We start from the raw sequence: 13084 nt of genomic DNA, 5'->3' as shown, positions 1-13084 counted from the left end.
GTAGATGACTTCCTTTGGAGTTGTGTTTTATGTTGTATCAGTTGTATGGTTGTTTAAGAACCTCCTTATAGGTCATTCTGTATTTCTTTTGCTTTGTATTCATACTTGGTTGTAAACCTTAAATTGTACTCGTATTTTGTATTTCTGTCAGTTTATCTTTTACTTCCAATTTGTGTTTAGGTTTTAAAGCCTCACACATTCACTGGCCCTCCACCCTATGGGTCTGCGGCTGTTTGTCACTGCGCCAGGTTCGGGGCGTGACAAGTTGTCAATCCTTCTTCATTTGCATGCTGCAAACAACCTTTCTCCGCTATTTCTCAAACATCTTGTGATCCCAACAATGCCTCATTCTAATGCATCAATTCTCATAATTGTCCTTTGTGAGTTTAGGAAACTGAAATGGAAACATGTTGTTCATGATTTCATGTAATGATGAACTCCTTGGTCTTTTACTACTTCAAAACCTTCCTTAGAAATCTACTCACCTTCTCCTTTATCAAGTTATGAATCAGCTGTTTTATGGGTCTTCACACCTCCACACAGCTTACACTTTACAACTTACACAATTAAGCCCTGATTAGAAGAAATTAGGGCTAGGTCTACAGTAATCCGAGATCGGAGCAGGAAATTAACACAATCATTAGTATCTCTGATGCCACTTTGTTGAGAGAAGAACACAGCCTTTCTCAGATATACACAAGCTTACAAACAATAACTCTAATTTGCACTCACTATAGATGAAACCAAATGACAATTAAAATGCAAAACAAGAAGCAATTAAAGCATAGAGTGCACCGGATTTAGTGTATGCTCATAAGCAGACCAAGCTTCAATTGTATCTTCAGATCTACCAACAGAGGAGAAGAGAAATAGATGATGTTCTGCTTCTATGTTAATGAAGAAGCTCACAATACTCTGCAAAAGAAAAGGGCAACATTCACTCACATTCCAATATTCTCAGTGCATTACTTTTTAAGTTTATAAGCACTTTATAAGTTTACAAGTACTTGATCAAATGACACATATCTCAAGGAAACCAACTTATCATACACCACATGATTTAGAAAACACATCTCAAGACAAACTATTAAGCATAGACATAACACAAGTTTATTTTACTAACAGAGGCTAGGATGGATATGGATTACATGCATGGAGCTTGCAACGGAGCTCACGATTGGAACGAAGCTTGAAGTATACTTGTTCGTTAAGACTTAGTTGAATAAAATCCAAGTTGAAGCAAAACCTAAACCTAGATTGTCCATTTCTTTTCAAATTTCAAATTAAATTTTCTTCTTTTTTATTTTTTAAATTTTGATATCCAAAATCCAAATCACTTTTCACCCAAAAAAAAAAGAAATTAAAAATAAGATAAAAATACACGTAGCGTAACACGTTTGTAACAATGGTCTACCATTGCTATATAAAGTAGACAATGCAATTGGCAATTACTTGTTATTGCTATTTTATGTGATAACATCAATCATCTTCTTCTTCTTCTTCTTCTTCTTCTTAAGTTGTCTATTCCTGATGGCATCGACAGATGGTATGCTTTACTTTGTTAAATCTCCAACAATTATCAATCTGACTTAGTATATATATTTCATCTAGTTTTATGAATCTTAATTTTAAATATAACAATAATAATAATGATGATGCTTTAATAATAATCATATGCTTCATGTTAATGCAGCAGTCATTCCACATTGGATTTCAGTGAATCAAGGAGGCACTTCCTTTATAGGTAATTGACAAAACTCTAACAAATTAAACTTTTATATAGTTGGTTGTTACTAGTTGTGATTATGCCCAATGGATGAATTAAAAATATTAATTCTTACGTTATATTTCTTTAATGCTAATCCCTACTAGTATAATTACGATTTAGTAGTAAACATTTGATCTTGATGCCTTGATATTTTTTAAAGGCATCACTACTCCTGCATATATGTATAAAAGATCTTTATGAACAAGCTTTACCATAAATTCTGCATTAAGCAAGTGAAAAACCTTCTGAGTAGTGTTCTGAAACCCGGGTTAAACCAGGCAGGTCATCAGGTTAGATTAACTTGAGTTTATAAATAATAAATATTTTGTACTTTCCTATCTTTCGAAAATAAAAAATATATGCACCGGTTAATTCTCAATTGCATAAAATATTTATATGTATAATATAATTAAATATCAATTAATACCAAACTTTTGATGCTTGAATCAGTATAATTGGATTCAGCCTTAAATTTGGTTTACATTTTACACTATATATTTTTAATAAAGTCATCAAATATATGCTTATGATTTACCTCATCCATATACATATATACTAATCATTATATAAAAATTATAATAATTTGTTATATGGTATTAAAAAAGCATTAGGTTTGTTAGGGTTACTATTATTTGTGGTAATTTTAGATTATTAAAAAGATTATTTGTTTGTTATACCTTGTATATTTTTTTTCAAATTGTTATATATTATATATTTATATTTAATTAAAATTATATATATATATCATGATTCATGAAAACCTAATAAATCTCTGAGTACTACTAGTTATGAATTTGTTTAGTTGATGAACTTAAATTAATCTTATATTAACCAAGGATAAAACATTGATAATTAGGAGATAGAAAGATTATTTGATTACAAAATAGTAGCATAATTTTTTAACTAATTGGATATCTGCATCACACTAAGAAGAAGAAAACCAAAGACAATGTATAAATAATTTTAAAGGGATATAGAAGCATTACATGGTGAATCAATTACTTGAAGTATCATAGCATGAATCAAGATTGGATCTATTTTTTTGAAATTCTCAAAAGAAATCCTAGATCAGCTATATGTATAAGCACAATATTTTTTTTTTCTTTCATTCTTTCAAGCTATACATAAAAATTAATCCCTTTGTCACTCTGATGCATGTAGGATGAGGGTCCTGTCTATGAACTACATAGATTTACATGGGTAAAACCAAGCTCACCTCACATCGAAATTAACAGTGATGCATTTGTCTCTACTAGAGGTGTTGGGTGTGGGTACATTATGCACGATGAAGAAGGTTGTGTGATATTCGGTGAAGCAGTTAACTTTAATAAATTGAAAATGATAGAAGCATAACTTGTAGCAATTCACTTAGCATGCTTGAAGGCCCAAGATTTTGGCATTAAATTTGTGTGGTTGGAATCTGATTCACTTGTGGCAGTGAATTTAATTAACAATGTTCATGGAATAACACCGGGGGAGTACAAGAGCATTTTGAACAAGATTTATATTATTTTATCATCTTTTGAAAGATGGCTTCTCACTCATGTATGGAGAGAAGCAAATCGAGTTGTAGATAGTTTGGCAAAAATGGGAGGTTCCATGAATGAATTTATTTTCACAAATGATGATGTGCCTGCTAATATTTTTAGAGCTTGTTGTTGATGATGCATCAAGGACATTGTATGCTAGAGTTAAAACTCAGAGGAAGTCACCAAAACATCATGTTTATTGAACTATTTTTGAAAATAAAGAAAATCGTTTAGTGAGTTAATCAATAATTTATCTATTTCTTATTATTCAAATTATAAAAAAAAAACAAAATTACCATGATATCAATTATTGATTCATTTGAATGGAAGGGGTGGTGTGTGATTTGTGATGGGATTGAATTCTCTATCTGACAATAAGACTTTGATGCCAAGAATCAATAATTTGGATTTGATTTATTGCATCTATCGCTATGTTTTTAGAAACTTAGGTTATGACCAACTTAATTGTGTTGATGAGACTAATTAAGCTAATCAATAATAATCACTTACAATATAATCTAACTATTTATTGAATTTTTTTAACTTAAGTAGAGTTTCATATTATTATTTTGATTTTTTTAATTAATTTTCATAAAATATCTCCTTACGTTTATCCACTTTTATCAAAAATTAAAAAATTAACAAAATCTTGTTACACATAAGATGTTAAAAAATTTCTTAAAACACCATCATTTATATATTTAAATAATAGAAAAGGACCACTAAACACTAATGACTTTCCACTGCTTAAAAAAATATATTTCTATTTCTATAAACATCCTACAATAAAAAAAAATGCTTCCATTTGAGTTATAAAAGATATTAAAAGAAAATTAAGCTAATCAAACATTATTGCCTCACAATATACTAGAAATATATGAATACAGATTTAAAAAATCTAGGATTATATACACAAGCAAATGAAAAGAAAAAAAAAACTCAACTGCACTACTTCAACTTTAATTCATCCTTTGGATGGGGATCAAAACTGGTAAACAGATAAACCAAAGTAAGACTAATTCCTTTTTAAATAAATAAACCACATGCATTAAAAATTAACTCTTTCTTAATTTTAAAATTTTTTACATGAGTTATTAAAAGTAAAACAAAAAAAATTTACCTGCTTGTACTGAAATCCATGAAGATGGCACCAGTGCTTGGGACCTTTCCCATCACAAATTTGAATTGTTGTGGTTTTCTGGGTTTTTTTGAACAATAAAAATTTTAGCGGAAATCACTATAGTAATGTTACTGTTCACATATTGTGTGGTTCGTCTGCGCGGGCACACACTTGTCCGTGAACCTCACTGCCGATCCTATGCGGCCAGTATGCGGCCCGCACACTCTCCAAACAACAAGCACTGTAGCAAAAACGATATTCACTATACTGTAAGAAAATTACTGTTTACATGTGGCCTTGTGCGGGCCCGTATATGGCATGTATATCTCATGGCCAAGTTTGTAGAGGTTCTTTGAGGCTTCTATTGTCTTCTCAAGCCTTCTACAAACCTTGAAAGCTTCAAAACAAGCTTAAAACACTACCAAACCCCTCAATTCTTGTTAGAAAGATATGATCAAACATACAACAATGCAAAACAGCGATTATAGCATGGAAAACCCTTCGAATCGAGGAAAAAATCATGGGACTCCTTAGAGCCTCTTAAATGTGTTTCACTATATCAACTATGAAATGAGAAAAGTCTTCTCTAGATACTACTAGAGGAATAACAACAATGCATCAACAAGAGGATTTCATCAACACATTCATCATCTCAAGAATGGATCTACACAACAAGCATCAAGAAGAAGATAAAATAAGGAAGCAAACCCTAAGGCCGAGGAGAGCTACTTGCAAGGATCACTCCAACAAGTTTAGATGAACTCTGACACCGATTTGCCGATCAACCTCTTGCCCTAGCTCAACCCTCTCTTTCTTCCTTCCACTTTCTTCTTGGTTTCTCTTCTCACTTTTCCCCCAAAGTTGGGTACAGTTCTCCTCAATCATACAAAAATGATGGAAGATAGAGATGTCAACGGGGTGGGGATTCACTCGGGGGATACATTCCCGGGCCCCGACCCCGAAATTATACTCCCATCCCCGAACCTAAATATAGGGAAACTTTTTTCCCTGTCCCCGTCCCCATGGGCATTTTTCGGGTTCAGGGATTCCCTGACCCGGATTAATAAATTAAAATATTATTATTATTATTTAAAATAAAATTTATAAAATATTTGCTAAAATACCATAAAATTTTTTAATAATTGAGAAACTCATTTACAAATACGACTTAACACAAAATACCAACATACACAGTCACCAATAAATTATATGTAAAATTTAAAAAAATTTAAAAAATTCAATATAGTTAATATAGGTTTAGAATTTTATTTAATTTTTATACTGATGTTTATTTAATTATTAATAATTTACTAATTAAATAAATAAATATTTGGCTTTTTCTAATTTTTATTTAGAAATTTATAACATAAATAATATATATATATATATATATATATATATATATATATTATTTTAATTAAATATTCAATATTTGGGGCCGGGCGGGGTGGGGCGGGGAGGGGAGGATATTCCCCGGCCCTGGCCCCGACTCCGATGGGGAATTTTTTTTCGGTCCCGGCCCTAATCCTCGAAAAAATTCCCCGACCCCAGCCCCAACGCGGCAAAGAATTGGGTTTTCCATCGGGCCGGGGCCAATTGACATCCCTAATGGAAGACCATCATCCAAGTCTCTCTTTTCAATTACTCTTTTGCCCTCCAAAAGTTGACATATATATATATATATATATATATATATAACTTGGGCCTTGGAGCCCAACTATTATTTCATCCACTCACCAAATGGGCTAGACTAAACAAAAGTAAACATCTTATTTGTTACATACATACATATGTATTTAAATATAATGTCAATTTAAAATCATTGTTAAAAAGACAATGAGGATAACACATCTTGCTCGTTAATTTTCATACCTATCTTATATGAAGAATTTTGCTGAAACATCATCACCATTAGAGAAAAAGATAAATTATAATTTTGGGATCATATATAATAATATTAAGATAACATGACTGTTCACTAAATATAAATATTGTATTTTACTTTGTTCTAAAATTTATTATTATTTTTTCTAAATATTGATATACACGTATTAGTTTATTGGCACCAAGTCTCTGTGTAGAATGTTCGTATCTTTACCGAAGAAGCGAATTTGAACATCAGCTTACACAGGGTCAAAATAGAGATGTCAACGGGTTAGAAATTCACCTAGGGATATATTTCCCGCCCTGCCCCAAATTTCAATACAAGGTATTTTTTTTCCCGTCCCCGTCACTGAGGGGATTTTTTGTGGTTCGGGGATTCCTAGCCCTGATTAATAGATTAATATATTATTATTTAAAATAAAACTTATAAAATATTTGTTAAAAATACCATAAAAGTTTTTAATAATTGACAAACTCATTTACAAATACAACATAGCACAAATTCCAACATACACAATCACCAATAAATTATTTGTAAAATTTAAAAAATTTAAAAATGCAATATAGTTAATATAAGTTTAAGATTTTATTTAATTTTTATACTAATGCTTATTTAATTATAAATAATTTCCAAATAAAGGATGGTGTCTATTATGTCATACTAGTGTAAAGACCCGCGCTAATGCTGCGGGCTCAATATATCAAAAAAGTGTACTGACATTGTTAATATAAATTTCTAAGATAATTTTCAATATGAAAAGTATATATTCTCAAATTTTAAATTTTCTTACTATTTTTGTATTTTTATGACAAAGTTATGGGAAAATATTATTCAATAAATCTTCTTAAACATAATAATTAAATATTTAATACCAACCATATTTTAGTGTTAATTCTTTTCAAATTGTTTTAATTTTTTTGCATATTCTTTCTAATTATGATGTTTTTCATATATTAATTACCAAAAGAGTACTGAATTATAAGAAATATTTTCATTTTTTTGTTAAAATCCTTTTGAGCAAGAAATGATATGATGCAATTTTGAATATACTGAAGATTTTTTAACCATTATTTATGTATATTTGTATTACTAGATTATCTAAAAACCAAATAAAATTATCTTAATTAATTGATTTAATAAAATATCTTATAAAAAGGAAAATTATTCTAATATTTTATTGATGTAACAAAAAAATAGCTCTTAATTATGTTGATTTAAAAAATATCCAATATATAAATGTGTGTGTTCACACACAGGCTCTATCTTTTCTGGTCTCTATTTGATTGTAATACGAAATTTTGTATTTGATATTTATCTTATGAGAGTTATCTCTTTTGTTTTTCCTCTCTTAATTAATAAACTTTTATTTATAGTAACATAAATTAATTTATATTTGTATTTTCAAAGTTATTTAAAAAAATACTAATTTCATTAATTGATTGATTAATGAACTTACATTAAATAATATAAGATTTATGTTTGCTAATGTAATATATATATATATATATATGTAATATTTAAATTAATCTAAAATAAGATATTTCTTATTATAAAATTTATAATTTGATATATATGATATATGATGTATAATAATTTTTTTTATATTTAAATAGTTATATATATATATATATATATATATATAAATGTAATGTTTTAATTAATATAAAATAGGATATTTGTTATTATTAAATTTATAATTTGACATAGATATATGATAAATAATAATATTTTTTTATATTTAAATATTTATTTTTAAAAATAATAATTTCATAAGTTTGATAAGATATTTATTATTATTAAATTTATAAGTTTAATTTATCATAAAAAATAACCTATTAGAAATTTTCAATTAAATAGTTATATATTTATATTATATTATAATTATTTAATTTTTAATATTAATATAGGTTTATACATATGTTTTGGAAGGAAAACTTTTAAGAATTGATGTGTTTGATCGGTATAATGACACAACGTTGTCAACACATGATAAGCTACCAAGTTAACCACAAATCACTATAGTTAACAACGAATCACTGTAATTCATTTCCCCCTTATATTCTTTTTAAAAAGTATAAAGTTTATTACCAGATAATCCCCCAAATTTTTACAACCATTTTTTTATTTTTTTTTTCATTACGTTTAATTTCTTTTTTTTTATTGTTTCATTTTAAAAATATAGGCTTGATTGTGATTTAGCACCATGCCATGTGTGTATATATATCCTTCACCATAAAAAAATTTACTTCAATTTTTTTTTTATGATCGCTTGTACTCTTCTTTTGGTTTATCTAATTTAATAAGAAACTATTTATTTATTAACATAGCTTCTTATTTTAATAAAAATTCTGAATAGTGAAAAGTAGTCTATAACTTAATCCATGTTCTATTTTTTATACTACAAACATAACCAAACTAAACCAAATGGTAATTTTATTTTTATCAATATCATCATATTAATTCATTGAGCAACCAAATAAACAAAAACCAAAAATCGAGTAACTTTATACACACACACATATATATATATATATAGATGTAAAAACTTAGTAGATCTCCAATAATAAAAAGTCACAGGAAAAAAGTTCACTTCACTATTCACAATACCTTCTTCTTTCACTCATTTGCCCTTTTGGCCACCTCCACAAATCATGGCATAAATACAACTCCATCCTTCTTTCAAAATATTCACACAATAATTCCAAAACCATTATGCGATTTTTCTTCTTCTATATAAACACATAGCTAAAAGGATCAATTTTTTTTACTTTGTTTCCTGCATAAGACCATAAAAAAGTCAAAAATAAATCACTAAAAATCTAGAGTACGCATTGTGGCTCATGCTTATACTTAGGTGGGTCACATTTATAAAAAAACAACAATTAAACATCCATCATTATTATACTTCCATGTAAAAAGATCTCACCAAATATATATATATATATATATATATATATATATATATATATATATATATATATATATAAACTCGCAAAGAACTTATAAATAAAATAGCTGGGGAAAAAAATTAAGTTATCAAATTTTAAAAAAAATTATTTAACAAACTTTATCACCAAAGAGTATATCTTAGTTGGTTAATGTTTTTTTTGGAATATCAATAATTTATATGCTAAAAAAAATTATTTAACTAACAATATCACCAAAGAATATAAAAAATAATTTTAAAACGTACATGAATGAGTAATAAAAATATTAAAAAAATATAATAACATCAAGATATAATAAGACCTCATTTTTTATCAACCAAAATCGTTATGAGACTTACTTCTCCGTCACCAAACGTACATGATTTCCTTTGTACACACTACGAGTGAAGCCAGACAAATCTAGCAAGCATTTAAGCAAACAACCATCAAGTATTCAGATTGAGGAAAAAAAACTAACCATTAATATTACATTTGGATCAAGAAAAAACATGGAAAATTAAAACCAAAAGTAAAAATTTCATCAACTAAGCCATTTTATTTTCTTTAATTTCTTTACCTCCATATTTTTTTATTAATCCAGAGAAAATAATAGGAATCCATCTTTCTCTTGAGAGTATCTATTCACAGTGTTACCTTGAAGATGGGAAGGTGAGAGGGTTGGGTTGATGATTTTCCAGTAGAGAGGGCTCGAGCTTGACTCCATGATGGATTGAAAAAGCGAGCAGAACCCATCTTTGCTAAGGCTACAGCCAATAAGGGAAAAAAACTAAAAACACTGAAATCTACTCTATTGGTGATTGAGAGAGAGATCTAGAGAGTGGCCATGTACTTACTTCATCATCGAAGGAGGAGCAGGAGTGGTAGTCCGCCACTGCATACTGTCTCCCTCGACATCCTTGTAGACGAAGTGGTAATTCGAGGATTTAGGGTAGCATCAAAGAGAGGATGGAAATAAGATCAGAACTGATGTTAGGATCATGGATTTTGGAATTTAGAGTTAGGGTTTTGGCGAGGACGACGGTGGAGAGGGCAAGAGGAAGAAGGAAAGGGCAAGAGGAAAAAGGAGAGGGAAAGGTGGAAGTGAGGGAGAAGGAGAGGGAAAGTCCGGGATTTCGGGATTTAGGGTTAGGGTTTCGGTAAGGGGAGGTGGAGAGCTAGAGTGATGATATACTGAGCCGCAGGAGTAGAGGAACCGGTGCCGGCCACTTCAGCAAGCGAATCATGTAATGGATGGTTATGATTGGAGGAATGCTCATTATGGTCTGCTTTTACCTTCTTAACAAATCATAAAAAGCTCCGGCCAGACAAATTACCAGGGAACAAAGGCCCGGTATGCTCACTCACGGATGTTCAAAAGTTTTATAGTTGGTGCTTTTCTCAAAGACTAATCATGGAAAACCGAAATGGGTTTTATAGAAATATTAATGATAGAGGAGATAAGCATCAACCATTGATTGTGATGTTTTGGTTATTTTAAATTCATTCATTTAATTGAAAAACAAATCAACCAATATGGAATGGCCAAATGTCCTCACACAAATGAATTTGGAAGAGAAGATTTTTGGGGGATAACTTTAAGAGTAAGTATATATATTCTTAAGGCTAAAGGACCGGCGAAGAAAGTACCCATTGAGGCAAGTGGCTTTTTGAGGGGAAAAGAGTAGCATAGATATGATGACTGAAGGAATATATAAAATGATATTATCATTTAACTTGTTTTTGTAGGCTTGTGATTGAGGCAAACAGTAAGGAAAACCAATACCTTGGCAAGAAAAGAAAAACTAAAATCTAGTAACATAAGGTTATGGCATCAGAGATAAGGTTTGAATCCATGAAAGATAAGGAAGATGCGAGGATTATTTCTTTCAGACACTCCTGAATTACGAAAATTTCATAAAAATGGGTTATGAAAATAGTTTAATTGTTAAAGTAGTTTTAGTCGCTAAAGTAGTTTTTATTTTTGCAAATATAATCTTAGAAGCTAAAATAGTTTTATCTTTGCAAAGGCCATCTTAGTATTTATTTCAGTTTCTACTATAAATAAACTAGTTATTATTATAAGTTCCCTTGGGTTTCGCTATGCCAATAATCCATGGAACTAGTAAGGTTAAGTTTATAATTAATTTCAGAATTTATTTCAATTTCTAGTATAAATAAACTAGTTGGTAAACTAGTTATTATTATAAGTTTCCTTGGGTTTCGCTATGGCAATAATCCATGGAACTAGTAAGCATAATTTTAAAATTTAATCTTTATTTCATTCTGAATAGCAGAGATTAATCTATGGATATAATAGAGTTATATAATTATATTAGGGATATTTATCTTAATAAGTATGCCCAGTATGTTACAGAAATAGATCAGGGATAGACATGAGACAACCCCCCCTTTTCTTGAATTTATGGTTTTTTGTTCAATTTTTATTTAGATATTTACAACATAAAATATTATTTAAATTAAATATTTAATATTTCGGGGTTGAGCTGGGGCAGGGAGGATATTCCCTAGCCCCGGCTCTGGCCCCGACCCCAAAGAGAAATTTTTTTCGGCCATGACCCCACCACTGACCCTTAAAGAATTCCCCGACCTTGGCCCCGCCAAGGGGGAATCGGATTCCCTGTTGGGAGCGGGGCCCAGTGACATTCCTAGATGAAAACATTAGTGGGTTGCAATATTAACTCTTTGTCTATGCACGAGTTTGACATAGCTTATCCACTTAATAAAAAAAAATCTAGTATGTATGCAACAACAATTATAGTATATGGATCCCCATCAAACATATTCAATGATTTTGATGCATTACATTCAACAAAACATTTACAAAAATCCTGGTCGTTTCAAATACTCACCTTTTCATTTAAATAAAACACACACACACACAAGGGGGTCATTAGTAAAATTTTGTTTTAATATAGAACTTTTTTTCATTTTGGTTGATTAGTAACTCTTAATACTAACTATAATATAACCATTTAGTATTGAGAATTATTGTTTGATTTAAGCTGAAAATACATTTTCCTCATAATTTATTTCGGAATAAACAATTTGAATTACTCTTTTCATTTAAATAAAACACACACACACAAAGGGGCCAATCGACCAAAGTTCCTTTAAGAGTGTATCCTGAGCTGTTTGCAAGCACAAAAATAACCATAAATTTACAGTGATCACGCTGATAATTCCATATTTCTCAAAAAATATGCCAACATTGGAAGCCAAGTTTCACTTGATCATTTCAAACACCTTTGGAACAACAACATCAAATAATAGACATTTAAAGACAAATAATTTATTTGAAATTTGTATTTCATCAACTCACTATAGTTTCCGATAATTCAGCACAGCTCTTTGTTGCCTATATAATGTAATACACATAAAATTTTCACATAGGAAACAAAACACCTCAAAATGCCATCCACATGGATGTAGTTAGTGCAAATTCCGGGTGCTAACTTGTGCGGTCAGACCAACCACTGTCAAAAACCCGGTAACAGCAAATGTCCAGAACCGATGTGGTGATCGTCATTTCAATGACTGCTTTTTATTTTTTTGGCTGCCGGGGACATGAAAAGTTTCCGAATAGAATCGACCGGATCATCAACCTGTTAAGACGAATATGGCAAAACAGCGGAATGTAACAATAAAAGTAGTGTAGTGCATTTAATATAAATCTCTCACCAATATGAGTGGCTCATCAAATTAGACCTTGTCAATGTGCATGTTGGAGCTTTAGAAACAATGAGACTTGATGAAGAAACTAGGCAATGAAAGTTTACCTCATCAAGTAAAGCAGGTGGTGCCTCTGACTGCGAAGAAGGAAGAGAAGAACTCTTC

The 13084-nt window shown here is 30.0% G+C and overlaps 1 protein-coding gene across 1 annotated transcript; it reads right to left on the bottom strand.

Moving 5' to 3' along the window:
- Nucleotides 1-8822: 8822 nt before the first annotated feature.
- LOC120251810 ((S)-ureidoglycine aminohydrolase-like) lies at nucleotides 8823-10606 on the bottom strand. The gene is made up of 4 exons (XM_039260463.1): nucleotides 10084-10606; nucleotides 9884-9993; nucleotides 9589-9649; nucleotides 8823-9078 (listed from the first exon to the last, which is right to left on the bottom strand). The coding sequence occupies exons 1-4, from the start codon at nucleotides 10125-10127 to the stop codon at nucleotides 9057-9059; spliced, it is 237 nt and encodes a 78-aa protein (XP_039116397.1). The 5' UTR covers nucleotides 10128-10606; the 3' UTR covers nucleotides 8823-9056.
- Nucleotides 10607-13084: the final 2478 nt, after the last annotated feature.

The sequence above is a fragment of the Dioscorea cayenensis genome, chromosome 20 (genome assembly GCF_009730915.1).
Source record: "Dioscorea cayenensis subsp. rotundata cultivar TDr96_F1 chromosome 20, TDr96_F1_v2_PseudoChromosome.rev07_lg8_w22 25.fasta, whole genome shotgun sequence".
NCBI classification, from domain to species: domain Eukaryota; kingdom Viridiplantae; phylum Streptophyta; class Magnoliopsida; order Dioscoreales; family Dioscoreaceae; genus Dioscorea; species Dioscorea cayenensis.
The sequence above is the reverse complement of the archived record's forward strand: the minus strand, read 5'-3'. Positions and strand labels throughout refer to the sequence as shown.